Below are 18,991 nucleotides of genomic sequence, written 5' to 3' on the forward strand. Positions count from 1 at the left end.
AAAGCCATCCACCATGAAGGTAGAGCTTTTTTTCCTTCTTCTAAACTGTAAATGGGTTCAGAGAGTAAAAAAAAAACAAACATATGAGTAAAGTCACGTTCTTTTATCCTGCGAAACTGCTCATCACACTGACATTTTCACTCAACGTTGAGGATTTTACATTTGCCATTACAACAACATCATGATCACTGCATCCAGGTGTACAGTGTACTTTTAAGATACTTCTTGCTGGAGACAAGAGACGTCCAATATACACCCAGTTTGCCCATTATGTTCTCGAATGGAAAATGGTGGGAAGGAAAAGGGAGGGGGTTGTGAGAGAGGAGGAAATGTTCATATCATACTATGACCAGGGAGGTGGATCACACCTCTTGAGAAATGTAATTGCAATGCTGAATTACAATTACGATTATAATTACGATCAGAATTATCGTCTATTACTCAGGAAGGTTTCACGGATTCTGCAGTTTTGAATTTTAGAGTGAGGACAGGAGTCATGGCTTTTTTCCCCGAGTTCTAGTCAGTCTTGAGCAGTGAGTAGTGTGTGCTTTTTTATTGCAGTGCGAGCATTTCAGGAGTGTTGTCTTCCTACAAAAGTGGTTAGAAGGTCACCATAAGCTCCACCCAAAAAAACAATATGGAAGTCAATCAGTACACACAACTGTTTCACTCCGTAATTCTGGAAAATCATGATTAGAAAACAACTCTGTAACATCATTTGAATCATGACTGGAATTATCATTCAAATCAGCCTCCATGATTCCAGTTTGTATACAGAGTGTATACACACAGCTAAAATGCTTCATTTGAATCATGATTCTAGTGATACGTCAGTAGAATCGTGAGTCAAATTAAGCACTCTTGGTGCGTGTGAAAAAAGCCAATATCACTTCAAATAATGCAAAGGACTGTATCACAGAGTCTATCACCCAGCCACTTCGCAGACCCTCTTTGATTATTCCATTCCATCATTACAATGTGCAGGGACTTCACCTTTCAAATTCCCACATGGTCTCATGACCTACACGTCCACATTATCTCAACATTCAAAGTATGGATTAATGATCTCACACAAATGTACTCACGCAGTCTGCTCTAATCTTTCCTACCAAAATAGAGATTCATAATCAAAAGTTCTAGAGACCTTGTATTAGCAGGAAATGCAAATAGAAATATGCACTCTCAGGTATTGATAATGGCAGTCATGCTCTGTTTGCGAAGTATTTTCTGAGGCCATAACAAGACAACTCGCTCCATGAATATATCTTTTCGTACATGTCAAAATTTGTTAGGTGATATGCTAACAGTGTATCACCTATTTATTTGCTCGGAATCTTCATATCTTGTTTATCCCCATTTCTTTTCGGGAACAAAATATCTCAACAATGACATGACCAATTAACATGAAATTTTCAGTCAACATATCTCATATCAATATTTAATGACATTTAACATTTTCATGACAATAACTTATCTGTAACGTCATCTAGGCGCCATTACATGATTTTCAGACTATGTCAGATGATTGCTCATATCTTCATAACTAAATGTCATTTCCTTATCATTTTCAGTAGACATAAAGTTCAAGTCATGTCTGATCACCTTGCTCTATGCTAATTACACAGGTCATCATGGTAAAACTCATTCTTACCATGAGAATGAGATAAAGACTATACACTTTCATTCTTCCGACTGGGTGTGCACAAATGGTGTATTAATGAACAACGATATCAATCAACACATCAAGCCCTATAATCTATCCCATCTAAATCACGTCTTTCACTTGTAATTTATACTATCCACTGCTGTAATACAGGACAGCTCCATTGTGGGAAGGTTTGATATGGAGCCCATTTTAATGGGTTAAATCGTTGGCTCCCAAAACCTTTTAAGACATGCTATTCCAACCTATGGGAATGCAAAGTTTCTTTCATTGTGAGATAAATTTTAGGCTGGAAAAAAAAAAATCACCTAGAGGACTTTGTCAGATTTAACAAAGAAAATTGTTTTGCTTCCGAACTGAACAACTGTCAAAATCATGCATCATGTTAAAATCACAAGCTACTTCAATAACAATTCTCTACACCTGTCTGCATTTTTAATATTGCTGCGTGCTTGCATTATTTGACCAGCGCCACATTCACATGTGCTCCATATCATCTGAGCTTTTATTGGCTTACTGGATAAAAGCTATATATGCAGATCTTTCTATAGCAGGTCCTGTTGGCAACATGGTGGTCAAATCTAAAACTTTTGACAAAAAGCATCAAGAATGTTTTTTTTTTTTTTATTCTCCTACCACTTTCTACTTTAGTCACATTGTCTGTTTTCCTGTTCACTGATATTGCCTTGTAAATACTGTACAAGTATGTATCATGAAAGAATGCTCATAGCACAGCATAAATATATGGGTTTGCAGGTGGTAAGTTCTAAATTGAACCCCATGTGTTTTCATTGAATTGTTCACTGTTTCTGGGGTTGTTTTGTTCTACAGAATTATTTTCAAAAGCATCCTTTAAGTCTAAAATTTACAATTGCATCACTGGTCTTTAAATTGACAACATATCTGAGGAGATGAAATGTTCCTCTCTCAATTTGGCATTTTTTGTGCATAAATTTCTATATTTTGTGCAGATCTGGTGAGTTCTTTAATCGAATTTATCTGCAATATAAAATATATAGTAAAATTAAGAGATAGCAATGCCAATATATCGCCAAAAGATGATTATTTGTGCAGCAAAATTCACTGGGACTTGATAGGAATGAAGGGATAAATTTGCTCAACATATTGTAAAGCAAGTCCAATGTTGGACTCATAAAATACAGAAATTGTACCAGCACGAATGGTAAATAGAAAGCTCCTTTCAACCAATTATTATTTCAAGCAAAAGTACAAAGGACATTCAAGGTTTGTATACACAGTTACATGCCTGGATTCAGAATTTATCAGAATTCCCCCATGAACTTCCCTCTTTTTCTCAAGACAAAAAAAATGACAAAGCATGACTGTATAATTATGAATAGCATCATTTGTTCTACAAACTAACCTTGATTGTTTGAAATATACTTGTTAATGATTTTGAAGCTATCTGCTTTCATGTGCTATACTTTCATAAACTCTAGAAACAATACATGATTCACAAAATGAATTACTCAGTGGATCTATTCCCTGGCTGTCTGTCCAGGTTTGAATAAAACACTGCAAGGGCAATGTACAGAAAATGTATACTCATGTATGTTTTGTTTGGAAATAGTGATAATACAAAGCAATTTCCTGATTGAAGATGGGATAATTTACATTCTTTCCGTTCTACTTCTTTCCATTGCCACTGTATACCAATTTGAACACAATATTTCACACCAATATTCACAAACCTTTGACAATACACTATGCCTTTAGATGGCACTGGGTCTAAAATTTAATGTGAAACACGCCCCACTCTACGAGTGACATGAATATCATAAATGTCCCCAGACTTTGCACTTCATTTGCCTCATAGACAATACAAATTATAAACTTTGGATTCATCATATACCTATCAAATATTGATAAACAACCTTATGATACTCAGAATAACAAATAATATGAAGAGTTTCATTGCAAAATCGGTTAAGTGCTTATAAACATTTTAAAGTTAGTCCATCATCAGAGAAAGCAAAATAAAACATTTCCAGTGATACATCACTTGTAACATACAAACGGTGTAACAAGGAATATTCTTAAGATTGTGATAAAGTATTTTCTTATTTTCTTTGTACTCTTTGTGCATAGCAGCTTGAACCACAAACACCTAAACTTCACAAGAATGGAGTTACCTTGTTTTGAAGTGAATCTCTTTATGCATATATATGTCAATTGATTTCAACATAAACATAGTGAAATGTCATAAAGACATATGCCCTCTTTTCGACATCCATTCATTCTCTATACATCCTGAAAACAGAATGCCTTCAAAGTGTACTTTTCAGCTTCTATCGGAGGTGCCACACATCTTGTGCTATCTCTAGATCATAAATACCAGCTTTAGAAACAGCTTAAACAACCAGGCAACAACCATTCACTGGGAGTTCAAATTGGGGTGCTATAGCAAATATCAACAATGAGTCCTTAGAAACCAAAGATACCAGTAGCAAAGCAGCTTCGATGATAGCTAGGGATACTCAACATTTTTGAGGGAGCAAGAAAGACATTGATGGGAGGCCTATAGAGAGAATACTCAAATTATTTAGCACAAAATATGGGTTTTACATCATTTCTGCCTCATTCTGTACATGCCAAAGTAAACATTCTTAATACTTGGTAGGTACATCACAGCATGATGTAGAACATAGTTGAACAAAATGGCAAATTTATCTCACATTAAAGGGAGGTGAGACACCTCCCTGATCTCATGAAGTCAGGGGGAATTCCCTTAAAAAAATCATCATCATCATCATCATCATCATCATCATCCTGTAATCACTAAATTGACACCTCTGAAACCCAATGCATAATACATCTTCATTTTGTATCATCAAACAAAAAAAAAGTTGTACATTTAAGTCAATCATCTACCTTTTTTCACGAGTTTCTACTGTTGGATTCAAATACATCATGCAATAACTTTGTTCAATTGCCTGCTCATGTATGAAAACGGAGTGCAAAATCAATCAATCAAACAATTATATCTGGGGAAAATTGTCTGGAAATGGTTGATTTCATAAAACTGTCTCAGGATCAGAAGGAAATTTACTTAAGAAAATTCCCCCAATTCAGAGGTAAAAATGTACTTCGGTCTTCAAAAATGAATGCCCAATATATAGGATCAATTATAAATTTGGCAACAACAGGCTTTTAAGAATTCTGCAACTGTAATGAACAACTTAATATGAACGAGAAAGGGCTCATACCAGGGAGGTGAGCTTTCACGTCACAGTCAGGCTCACATGAAAGGGTACAGTCAACTTTGGAATATGAGCAGAAGAATAACTATGCATAAAGCTCTGAATGTAAACTGGGAATTTCTTTTTCTCATCAACTTTAGCCCATTATTTCACATACATTGTACACATCTTCAACTTAGGCAGAATTACGTAACTGTATTGTTTTTTAATCTGCCATGTGAAGTACTAACTATGACTAGTAGTTATTATAAAAAGATTGCAAGCTCGGCTAAAATGTATGTTGTGTTTGTATTTAACGATGCATTCAGTCCACCAAGATTTCTACATGCCATGGCAAGATTCAACACACAGAGGCATACTCTAAACATAACACTGTCTCCTCCTTTGATCATAAACAAGGAATATTCTAGAAACAAAAGAGTGATATGCTGCTGAAACTAATACATGATACTAGTAATAGCAAACAAGTAACATATTTCATAAGGCTTGATTGTGTTTTAGCAGCTACATGTATGCCTGCATTTGAGACATGTATACATATTTTTGTACAAGTCTATGGGAATCTGCAAGTTCACAGGTATACCCGCCCCTTTTTCGACAAAAAGCCCTGAAGTTTAGCCCAATTGTTAGTAAATTCCCTGCTGTGCACAGAGGAATGTCAGATTGATTGCCATAATAAACAAGGTCATTTCGGAGTCCCTATATCGGTTCTACAACCTGCACCCAGAGACGTTCCTGGGTTTTTACATGCTGCGAGCCGAGTGCTACGCTCTGGCAGCATATTGTCATTGTTCGCTGATCTCTGCGTGACAGGTAGATAATATCAGTGGGGTGGGGGAGTGTGGGGGGTGGGAGTGTATGCAAACGAAAGACAGAAAAGCAGTAAAGACAAAGATAGATGCAATGAGGATGCCAACCTTGTAAACAGCATTGCAGCATATTTTTGGTTCAAAACAGTATCGTTACACATGTACCTTTACCTGTGTAGCAATACCAAGACGCAACACTATACAGATTTTTCCCTGAAGGCCAGTCTGTACCTCCAATATCTTTAGATTTTGAATTGTGGTGGCCTGAAAAGAAAATAAATTGGCCAGAAATAAAGGGAAAGCATATCAATGATTTTGTATCCTGTAGTTGCCCAATCAGGCCATCACAAGATAAAGTTCTTTTTAGGAAATCTGAAAGTTTATTCCTTCTTTTAACACAAATCTGCACGATGTGTCCACTTTTTTTGTCTTATGAAATGTACACTGCTGTGACGAAGAGGGTACGTAATACTATCATCACACCATAGACAATCTGCAAATACCGCATGATGATCACAACTTTGGTGATTCCAAGCAAGTTTGTACTTATCTTGCTATGAAATTTCTATTTATTATTCTTCGTTTTTCAAATCAAGCAGGATGATCTTCTTCCAGGAACATGAATGTGGTCAGCTGGCAAGCAAAACAAAACATGAAAATATTGAATGACTGAGTTATCAATATCTTGCACCATTTCCTGTACAGTTTTGCCGAACACCGCAGTAATACAGTCACCCAATGTCTCTTTACCCTGTGTTGTGACCAAGCACTCTATTCATCAACAATTCCTCAATCTCAACAATGTACACAAACAACAAATAAATTGACTATTTCCTGAAAACTGAAAGTCTGTTCTCCTGTTCTGAGTAAATTAATGAAAACAAACAAACAAACAAACAAACAAAATGACAATGCTTGATGTCTATTTCACATTCTTATCATAGCTACCGGTATGTGGGATTAGGTGACGTTTGGACACAAAAAATAGTATTCAGACCAAATTTTAATGAGCCCCCCACTTTCATGAATGTACCTTTTGGGCAAAAGATGATCTCCTGCATACAAAGTGCCATCCTGGCAGTTGGTTCATAAACATAGTGACTAAAAAATATCTTTATACTCTGTCTTACTTCCAAATCCTCATGATTTCAATATATTTTCCAAGGATAAATAGCATAAAATGATTCCGCAATCGCAAACATTACATTTGGACACAAGTTTCAAATACAATGTATGTACTTAAGGATAAGAATGCACTGGCAGACTTTAAAACTAAATCGAAAACTTTAAAAACTAAATCGAAACAGCCAAAAAGGATAAGAGAATATCCTTATTATAAAGGTTGACCCATTCAAAAATATATAGGAACTTTCCAGATGATAATTGGTTTATAGTGCCATATGAAAAATGTACACAAGAGCTGATTTAAACCATAACACAGCTTTCTTCCATTGCATACAAGTTGCACAGCACAATATTTGTCTAAAACATTCTTAACTTATCTTTGAATATCTTTTCGGAATTGGAGCTTTTGATACCTTTAGCTACAATGTATGACCTATAAAGACAATAGAACATTTGAAGAAATAATGACAAAATAATCAGTAATTCTGTAGCTTTCCATCTAAGAACTATCAGCATTTTAACCAAAACCATTTGAGGGCTTGAACACACATACATTACAGCAAATTTATTACTGAGAGTCTTTCTTTCTTTCTTCTTTCTTCCATCAATACTGCACATTAGTGGAACAGCTGATATTCACCTGAGTCCTGTGACACAGATAAGAGACCCACCCATCTTTATACGGATACTGCATTACTACAAGACCCATCCTACATTGATACTGCACTACTACAAGTACAAGCCACTGTACACGAGAGTCCTGCATCACAGTTCACTGCATGTTACGTAATCAAACTACAGAACGCCTTCCACAATGTATTGTCCTAAATATTCTGATCAAAAAGGAAGGGGAAAAGTGCAGACGATATATAGACAAGAGTCTCGGCAGTGGAAAATATGCAGAAACCAATTGGGCACAATATCCTGGACACAGGCAAATCATTTTCATTCATGAATGTTAATTAATCCTATCAGAGTCCACCACTCTCTGACTACCACTGGTGTTTTGTATACCAACAGGCAGCCAGCAGTGATGAAAGGTTTTACAATCGAGCTGCCACAACACTGATCAAAATCATGACTTCATAATTCTGTCGTAGCATGCTTAGCAAAAACAGAGTGAGGTGTTTAATAATCATATGAGACCCTAAACCCCAGAAAGCAATTTCCCCCTTAAAGAAAAATTCTCTTCTGTTTACTGTCATACATTGTATGTTCCGAACATCTGTGTACTTGCGAAGCCATGTTTACTGTCATACATTGTACATGTTGTATGTTCCCAACATCTGTGAACTTACGAAGCCAATATCATATGACTTATCACCCTCCCCCAAATAACATGCAGTATCTACAATACCCTATGCTGATGTGTGTGATCTTTGTTGTAATTTTGTATGAAAGTAAAATCAGTGATGTGAGGGAGAAATCAAAATCAAAGCCATCCGCTCAAGACGAATTTGCCTGGCATGTTCAAATTCAAATAATCATCACTTTTTTACTTTGTTTTCTTTTCCTTTAATTTTGCCCAAAATGAAACTGATCTGCTTTGGTATTTACAAATACATCATTCATTCTATTTCTTTAAGGTGAATTTCTTATTTTTCACGAATCAATTTTTTTATCCTTTATTTGAGATTCACATTCAATGAAGATTTGCAGAATGAGGGATGCTACATTTTAATAAAAACCTGTAATAATGGCAGACAGTCAACTACACTATTTTTCTGAAGTAACTACATGAAAATCAGATTGGTTTTGTGTGTCATTCTGTTTTCTTGTGCAGCTAATGACTGTGCGTGAAAAAGCAAACATGACATGACACTTGCGGGAGCATTCCAGAAGTCATGGCATGACCTTTTGAGTTGGTTAGCTGGAATCACGGATGAATTCTACAAAGCCATTCATTGTGCAGACAAGGATGAGAAAAATACCACAGTTTATTTACATTACACACACAAAGTAGCCAACCTTCTGCACTTTCTCTCTTTAAACTGCTTCCATGTACAAAGTTAGATGGACCAAAAAAAAGCTTGAACTTGGAATGAGTTGAATGACACATGACCACATCATCATCACCCGGGTATGAAGGCAAGGGGGTGACTGAAATTGATGGACGGTTTACCACCAGCAATAATAATGACATGCTACAATTGTATTTACAATGGGACAGTCTCTATCCGTATGTACACAAGTGGTGGTTACGTAAATTACCACAGTCTATTGATCTTTATGTTGGCATGAGTGCAGGTTCTGAGGTTATTAACCTCCCTGCATCACTGCCCACCTCTAAAAAAGAGAAAATAATTGTGTCATCGAATGCCTCTTTCCTACATCTGGCAATTTATGCATAATATATCATTCACCTAATAAGCCTTTAAAATGTAATTTTGGAAACTAATCTTCTTTTTGTGCACATTATAGAATGTGTTCTCAGAGGCTAGTAGTACAATTTCGCATTGTGGATGAAGACAATGAGCAATGTGAAAAATAAGTTTTCATACAATTGCTCAAGATGAAGTATCTAAACTCAAAAAAGTGTGCACCAAATACTATTTTTCTTTCGTCAAAAACAAAACAAAACAAAACAAAACATATGGCACCAAGATGCATGCAGTTATTCTGTTTGTGGGAATATGATTGGCATGTTAAGTTGTAGAACAATTTTGATGTTTGAGTTTTCCCCCAAACACATGTAACTTACGCAGTGTACCACTGCCTGAGTGTGAATGAGAAATAAAAAAGAATTCTGCCATACATTTTTCTATGGCTTCCCACATACTATACTAATGGTCTGTGAAATGAATGCACAGTCTGTGCATATCAAAGAGCTCTGTTTAATGCTGTAATCGTTGACATAAATCATCTTATAATCATTGACATAAATCATCTTTGAAGATGTCAAATCAAGTCATTAGAGGTACAGCAACACTTTGATAGATCATGCTGATTTACTCTGGATCCAACACATAGCGTATTTCAAAATGGGTCACACAACATTAACACACACAACCAAAACAGGCAATAAAAATACAGACATAGAGGAATTGCATGATATATTGCCTACAACTTACAAGGATGATCCATCTGTACACCTATGCCTACACTTTCATGGGTTTAGACTTTTTTGGGGGGTGGGGGGGGGGAAGGTAAAAGTTTTTGGGTCCATACTCTCACAATACTGCAGGGTAATAATAGAGACTGCCCTGACCATGACAAATAGCAAACATAACCACCACATTCACAAGCCATGATTAACATCCTGTGGTACCGACAGTCTTTCGCAGAATACTGGGGGGGGGGGGGGGATGGGGGGGGATGGGGGGGGGGGTATGCAAGGGAGAGAAAGGTATTTTATCTCCCATGTCCTGTTACGTCCCTGACTTTCCGTCTTCCACGAGGTTAATGCCCTCCACTGGTGTGTGATTACGACCCACTGTAATTATGCCATGTAACCAGTAGTGGTAATCATTTCATACATCCTATGCTGTGGAGGTGTTTGCCTCTACATGAACAGCGGCGTCAGCCCAGTGTTTGAGCAATTTGTGAACTTCCATATAATAGGCAAACAATGATAACACAAAACTCCACGGTAAAAAGCTAAACACATTATTACACCAGTGGTCATTCCACTCGAATTCCCTTTTTCCTTTTTTTTTCCTACAACTATACAAGTTTATACACTGATACTAATAATATCATAACTCAAAGGCAAGAATTGGTAAAATATCCTTTGGGATTCTCCATTCAGGGCACTTCTTTTTTCAGAAATTCTAATTTGTGGGAAGGGAATTTTTACTCCATGTTGGCAATACAGCAACACATCAAAACAAAACAAAAAGACTGGTGACCATTTCTTAGTTTTTTACCTTCTGCAGCTTCTCCAGACTTTTGATGTATTTCCTCTCACTTTCCAGGATACCATTCAGTAGGAGGCGTCTGATGCTGAGACTCTCCACCTCCGGTGTCGACAGCTTCACCGAATCTCCCTGTACGATGAAACGTCATACAAAGTATTGATACCATATCCAGCAAAACATCTTATTTGTAAATTTAAATTAATGGTATTATGGGGGTTCACCACCAACCATTAGAATAGGATGAGTCACACCATAGTTTGATATAGGTCCTACCAATTTCATTAGCTCCAGATCAAGCAAGGTATACACTAGGCATTTTCACATCAGCCCGATGTTTCGAAATAGCACACTACTTTCAGAATCTCGAGCTTGGATTTTCATAATCCGACGACCAAATAGCACGCTATTTGATGATGTGAATTCATATTAATGCACCAATTTGAAAGCTAAGCTCAAGAAAATTTCTTGACCATTTTGTATAGAATCTGGATGCTGCGAGTAAACCCAAAATTACCTCTGTTGGGTTCTTTTCCCACATAGGGATTTTTACTTGCGATGAGCAAAGCATTTAAAAATGAATACAAGAAAACCTTTTTTTCCAATTGCCATATGATCTCTCTCTCTCTCTAAACAAGAAAGAACATATAGCCCTGGTCTTTCATTATATTACTATTTTTCTTTTCCAAGAGAGGAAAACATAATATACAAAGAGGAGAGATTTAGCCTTGTGGGTAGAAATATCATCACAGAAAAAAAATTGTACAAAATAAATAAGCTATAAAAATATGTGTGTGTGTGTGTGTAATGAATCCTATCTATTTTAACACAAGTGAGAGTCATTGGGGTATGAGCATACACAGTACTACAATAATAAGGCTATTATTACATGGCTTTTTATTAAAAAAAAAGAAAAGTCACGGTTATTGATAGGATATGACTGTCGATTGATTGGTGACACATGTCATACATTCATGTACATTGTTTATTAAAATTCCCCACAGAAGGCTCCAGCAATACCTACTAAACATATCTTTCCAAATTCAGCACATTTGCTTTAAGGTATCTTAGCACTGGGTAATCGTGTCTCTAGCCAAGGCAAATCTTATATTCGAGGGCAAGTCAGGGGAAAAGTACTGTGAGTTCGACACCATACTTCTCTTTATGGGTAACATCGCTTAAATACCCACACACACACAAACACACACACACACTTTTATCTCCTTTAAAAAAAAACACACACATATTATCTCCTTTACAAACACACACACACACACACACACACACACACAAAACAAATACTGCATTTTGCCATTTAGAGCCCTCAGCTGATTGTCTATTTTCGTCAGTCTTTACAGTCAAAGCCAAAGCTGACAATGGCACTCAAGAGAGCTATTAGATAGAGTAGCTCTCCGGAAATGCATGATGATATGACTTCGGATGAGGCCCTCTCTTCCAATTTGAGCCGAGCATCTGTCGTTCAAAATCATCTGATATATCGCCCTTAGCTCTTGTACAGTTTCAAGGAAACAACAGATTGTAGCTTCAAACCTAGGCCTTTCTTCATCACAATCACACCAGAGACAATGCGGATATCATTGTAAACTAATAAAGCTACAGTGAGACAAAACTAAGATTCAAGACCATTTTATCTTTTTGGCAAAACAATACCCTGACTCTACATATTCTTGAAAGGTTTATAATCGTCTACTGTACCCACTCACCCAGTTCATGATAGTACTCTAAAATGCATACTAGAACTTAAGTAGGCTCATTGCTTTCTTTATCCAAACCCGAGCCACATTTCATGTGGACAACTGGTAAGCATTGTGAGTCACAATCATGTTGTAGTTACCATAGCAACAACTTCAATGTTGTCAGGTGATTGGTTGCTACCGGGCAGCTGCTGCTCCAGAAACCACAACTACTCTCAGTAACAAGTGTTTTGTAAGAGGTTGAATGAACCTACACTTTTGCAAACCTTGTCTGTCTTCTTTCTGGCATTGTTTTGTTTGTTTGTTTTTTTTTATCATTTTCTTATCAGGCAGCACGCCTTTGTTTGCAAAACCTCTGTTATATTTTACTCTGAAGAGACAATGTGCAATTAGCAATGATGAAAATCATGAGGAAGAGGGCTGGGATAACAAATTTATGGTCATTCATATGTTTAATATGGTATTTAGATCACAGAAACTTTTTCTTTGTAATGAGTTGAAGACACTTATTGCAAAAGTATAAATCCATACAATGTATTCAATTTTGGCTCAGATGGATAAAGTAAATTTCAGATTTAATTGAACTGTATGGCAGAGGTTTTGAAGCTTGCCATTTTTTTTTCTCACAAATCTATGATATCAACTACAACCAAATAATAAAATTTGGCAGAGTTGGCAGATCACCTGACACCTAAATATACAAAGGTCATCACTGGATTTCCCTTTTTTTAATGAAAACAGTAAAATTACTAATGTGTCCTTCACACCAAATCATGGTGTCCTGATAATAAAATTGGTAAAAATTAACCATTATCAACACTCCAACAGTATTTTGTATACCAATCAATTGGGAAAATGGCAGGGTGATGGCATTGCCGCATTAGTTAAAACACATGACTTTCTCACTCTTGGTCTGATTTTTGTGAGACCCTAAGGTTCATTCCATTCCCCTGATTTGTATTCTGTTTTTTATTGAAGTCAACTCAAATATAGTGTGAGATTGCATTTTATCTGATTGAAAATCAAACCAATACTTCTGTCACTTCTCGTTGGCACCATTTCCTGGTATAGGCAAAGATCATTGAAACACTATGCACAGATAGTTTGGGGGTAGAAATTGGGAAGGAGCCATTACTACAGAAAGCATGTATTTGTTTCTTTGTAACGACTTGTATATTGTTTTATATTTTGGCAAATAAATGAAAAAAATGAATGAATGAATCTTGTCTTCAAACAATCGTTATACTGTACATCATCGTCCCTTGAGAACCAAAAGGGCGTATCTTATAACTCTGGGAGCCATTCAATGTGTAAATGTCTTTCTGCTCATCTTTTATCTTGTCTGCATTTGATACTCCAACAGTCAAAAAGAAGGTTTGACGAGCAGGACTGTTCTAACATGGTTAGTCTGTAAAACAACTATCAACACACACACACACACACACACACACACACACAGGAAAAGGAAAGAAACTTGCAAAGATACATATTACATGTATGTCTGGTGGTTTTCCGTCCCCCTGACCACTTTCTGTCTTATATCTCAGTGGTCTCAGTTCATAAGAAGGTCACTGGTCTGTGAACATCCTGGATTCCCTAAAAAATTGGCGGACATGTTGTATCACCTTACCCTGCTCGGTGTGGCCGGCTCCAAGAGATGCCCGGCGATGGCTTGTCTGCAGAGTTGTGACGCCATCCGTCAGAGTGATCTCGTTGGGCCTGGCCAGGCTGGGTCCGAGAGGGCATCCTTCTCCTCGACAGAGTCCACTGACGGACTGAGGCTCACGGAGTCCGAGGATAGTGTTCCTGCATGACAGTGATGCAAAATAATAGACCAAATATAAACTTGACATGCATTGTCTCAAACGCATGCAAGCATGAAACTTGCCATCTTGAATTGTCAGACTTCTATTTGTGAACCTACATCAATAAAAATGTTTTCATGTGGTCTTTTGCTACTTTGTTGAACCAGGTAATATATTGGGGACTATCTTAGTTAAACAAGTATTATTTTCCTTGCAATGTATATCAGAAAATAAAGAATTAGCATACTTCCTGTGACTAGGGCTGTGTTTATCAACTCTCCCATGTTTGAAACACTTGCCAATATCAAACCACATTTGAACAAATACCAAAACACAATACGAAACACAAATACCAATATCAAACTGCAATTGGAAACACCTTTCGAACACATTTGCAAATGCCTTTATCGCATTTCTTGAGTTTTGCATTTATCAACTCTTGTCTAGAGTCGATATGAAGGCCTTGTCACTGCGCAGCTCACTGCACAGTTTGACGCAAGGGATGCAAATGTGTAGTTGGCAGTGGTTGGTGTGGCAGGTCCAAGCTAAAAAGGCATATTCAAAGCAACTTTGTGTTCATCAACTCTACAGAAACATGTTTCTGGCTCATATGGTTTTTAGATCACACTTTTTCCACATTTCAGAAACTTGTTTCCAACCCCATAATCAAAACAGCTTTGCGTTTAGCAGCTGCTAAAAAACTCCCAAAAAGTTGTTGGAAACCTTAATTATCCACCACAAGTGATACAAATGCACCCATAGTAATATCAGCTTTTTAAAGTCCATCATTTTGTTTCATACATCTGTCTACCCAGCAACTATGATGACCATTCTCTGAAAGAACAAGGAAAAGTAGAAATTACGCGGTGCGTAATATATGTCCCCGCCGAAGTAGCATTTTGTAACAAAATGTGCAATATAGGTAAAAAATCAAGGTCAAAGGTCAAAGAAGTCAAGGTCAAAATTCTGTGTAGAAATTTTGAAGCCCTCACCTAGTGCCATTACATAAAGCAAATGGAATCGAAATTGGGTTAGAAATGGCGAAGGAGTGGCATTTTGTAGCCAGTGTACAATATAGGTCAAAAATCAAGGTCAAAGGTCAAAGAAGACAAAGGTCAAAATTCTGTGTAGAAGTTTGAAGCCCTCACCTAGTGCTATCACATAAAGCAAACGGAATTGAAATCGGGTTAGAATGGCGAAGGAGTAGCATTGTAGCAAAATGCACAATATAGGTCAAAAATCAAGGTCAAAGGTCAAAGAAGTCAAAGGTCAAAATTCTGTGTACAAGTTTTGAAGCCCTCAACTAGTGCCATCATATAAAGCAAACGGAATCGAAATCGGGTTAAAAATGGCGAAGGAGTAGCATTTTGTAGCAAAATGTACAATATAGGTCAAAAATCAAGGTCAAAGGTCAAAGAAGTCAAAGGTCAAAATTCTGTGTAGAAGTTTGAAGCCCTCACCTAGTGCCATCACATAAAGCAAACGGAATCGAAATCGGTTAGGAAATGGCGAAGGAGTAGCATTTTGTAGCAAAATGTACAATATAGGTCAAAGGTCAAGGTCAAAGGTCACAACTGAAATTCTGTGCAGAAGTTTTTAAAGCTCCCATGTAGTGCTATCATATAAAGCAAAACAGAATCAAAATTGGCTCATAAATGACAGAGAAGTAGCAAATTGAACATTTGATCACACACGGACGCACACACGGACGCGACGGACGCACGGACGGACGGACGGACACACGGACACACACACGTACGGAGCCCGTTTCATAGTCCCCTGCTCGAACTCGTTCGGCGGGGACAAAAAACAAAAACAAAAATACTAGAAGAGATTCCACCCTAAAATCATCAACTCAGCAATCCAGTTCACAACAAAGAGAATACTTGCAACTTTTAGAAAACACCCCAAAAAATAAAATAAAGAGAATAAAAGCACTTCTTGGTGTACTTACTCATTATGTACCCCCTTTACTCAACACGAGCAATCCTTGTCCAATAAAAAATATTGCACATCCATCCACAAGTTTAGTGCAAGGCAAACTGAATGTGATCCTCCCCCTAAAAGCACGAATGGCTGTCAGCGCCCACGTCTCTGCCTCTGTGCAGTGAAACGGTGAGACGCAATGTGCGAGGCGCAGGGAGGAAGAGGCAAGAGCCCAGATATAGTCTGTAGACCTCTCTCTGACTATTGTTTGGGGGCTTCTCTCCCAAACACCACCCCCCCCCCTTTTTTTACTCTCCCCTCCTCTTCTATCAGAAATAATAGTTAAAGTGTAGATTACAAGTGTTGGCTGGATACCATGGATATCTCCCTCATCACGTTAACACTCTTAATCATCCAATTAGGTAAGTTTGGGGGGCATGGATGGGAAGCGAGGAAGGGGTAAGGAGGGGGTAAGCGAAGAGGAGAGGGGAAGGAGGGGGTAGAGAAGAAGCTGACTCCCTCTCTTTCAGTGGGCCCCTCTCACGTGCTAGCATTGGTTGCTATGATACATGAGTACAACCAGCTGGTGTACTCAAACAGGGCACAAGGAATTAGTTTACCGTGTAATACAATGCACAGAGACCAACTTGCGACATCATTGTTTCGAGGTCTTTGTTTCAATACAGATTTTTTTTTCTTCAATCTTTGTGTCTCTCTTTTTTTTTTTCCTCTTTGCAATCACCTGACACCAAACACAGCTGTCATTTCTAAATATAATTCTACACAAATATGAAATGAGCAAAGACTTTATTTTAGGAAAGTACTAGTCTAAGCACAGTACCACATTGTCCTAATTGCAATTGAGCAATTGCTGTATAAGTGTAGGCTGAAAAGCATTTTAAAACAAAACAAAAACAATTAAATGAAAGATACAGACAAACAAGCCAAAAACATGGATTTTAGAAAGATGCTTTATGAATATCACATAATGTACCAATGACTGAAGGAAATGAAAAAAAAAAAAAAAAAAAAAAACTCACATGGAAAAAGTGAAGGAAATGGAAAACCAACCAATTTAAACAGGTGTCCACACTGGACAGTTTGGTGGGAATACAGGGTCTATGAAAACTATCAACAAGTTCCAATAAGGAAATTTCTGTGGTTAGATGGTGTAAGTCATTATGCCATTTGTTAGTAGTTTGTATATTTGTTGTTCATTTTATTTGTTTCTGTTGTAGAACTTGAAGAAGCCTCTTAATTATAACTTTGCAATTACAGTTCTTGGCTCTGCAACACATTTTAGAGGAATAAAGTTCTTGTTTCTCTCTGAACATGGCAAATTTTGGCAAATTTCTTCAATATGTCAACACAAATCGGCTTTGAAATGTCAGAAATTTGTCTATTCTTATCTTTATCCCATCCTCATACCCCCCCCCCCCCCCCCCCCCCGTTCCCCTAACATGCATATATTTTATCATCAGTTCTTGATCTGGTACCCCACTCAGTCCCAAGATATCAAAATGCCATTGACAAATGGATGGTAATGACAGGGTTTATTATTCAGCAAGAGGGGTACAGCTATAGAATGCTGGAGATATCTGTTATATTGGCTGACCATCTACAGCTTAGTATGCAGTGTCCTTTCTCAGCAAGAGTTTGAACAACCCCGTGACTGTTGACATGAACTGAATCCAACAGCTACAGGTAGAAGGCCATCGCTTCAGAGAAAACATTGCATGATAAGGTAAGGTCAAAATCACTGCATCAGTAATACATGTACCCCATTCAGAAGGCTCATCCTTATCAAAAATATTGATCACGAAAATATATACCACTCAAAATTGTGATGTCTGACCTTTCCATCCAACCATGGAATGTAAATATTGGGAAAACTGTGACGTCTATGCCAAAACTGCACATGTGCAGTTGGACTGGTACTGTGAAACTGACACCATGCAACTCACAGTGTATATCACGGTTCTGTTTAGTGAGGAGCTAAAAGAGTTGCACTCCTTTGTGAAATATTTGTGGTGATGATAAAGGCATTATTTACCATTTGCAGATGAAACAAAAACCCAGATTTGGTGCTTCAAATAGTTCTTAATGTGAGTTAGGGATAGAAACAACCAATGCAAAATTTTAAATCAGTATGTAAAAGTATTGTTAAATATAAAAAATGTGAACAATAGTTATAATAAAGATGTTCCTAGATTAAACCATCTATAGTTTTGGTTAGTACAAAAAAATAGTGAAATCTCCGTACATTTTAGGTTTTATTGCAAAATGTTTACACGATAAAATGTTTTGTAACACAAATGACCTACACATGCCTCAAATGTGTATATCTTCATGAACATCTTTCAAATCACTGCTCCCAAATGGTTAACAGTACACTGTACCTTTTAGGGAGGTTTTTAGCCCAGAGCATGAGGTTCTACATGCAAGCAATGCTATATACTGTACGAGCTGAATTTTCGCGTACAGATATTTTCGCGAATTGGTCCTTCAAGGACATTTTCGCGTGTTGTTAATTTCGCGGTTGCGAGGGTCTAACTGAACTTACTTACATGTATTTGCGCGTTGTTATTTTCGCGTGTTGTTATTTTCGCGATTCAAAGGCGATTCGCGAATTCGCGAAATAAAACCACCGCGAATATTTCAGCTCGTACAGTAGACCACACTCAAGTTCACATGACTTTGTGAAGTCTGTACTACTTTTACGAGTGATCGAAACTCCAACAGTGCGTGCTTAATTGCAGTCTGAACAACTACTGTTGGGGACCAACATGTGAACATGAGCACATTCGGCGTGTGCACACACACCTCACACAAACACACACACACACACAAACAAACAAACAAACAAATACATG

The 18,991-nt window shown here is 37.3% G+C and overlaps 1 protein-coding gene across 1 annotated transcript in view; it reads right to left on the minus strand.

Moving 5' to 3' along the window:
- LOC140226758 (active breakpoint cluster region-related protein-like) overlaps nucleotides 1–18,991 on the minus strand; it is a 112,167-nt gene that overhangs the window by 71,720 nt on the left and 21,456 nt on the right. Inside the window, 3 exon segments of the mRNA XM_072307188.1 lie at nucleotides 10,685–10,804; nucleotides 14,013–14,116; nucleotides 14,119–14,193. Of these exon segments, the coding sequence (XP_072163289.1) occupies nucleotides 10,685–10,804; nucleotides 14,013–14,116; nucleotides 14,119–14,193 (299 nt within the window).

This window comes from Diadema setosum, chromosome 4, assembly GCF_964275005.1.
Source record: "Diadema setosum chromosome 4, eeDiaSeto1, whole genome shotgun sequence".
Classification (NCBI taxonomy): domain Eukaryota; kingdom Metazoa; phylum Echinodermata; class Echinoidea; order Diadematoida; family Diadematidae; genus Diadema; species Diadema setosum.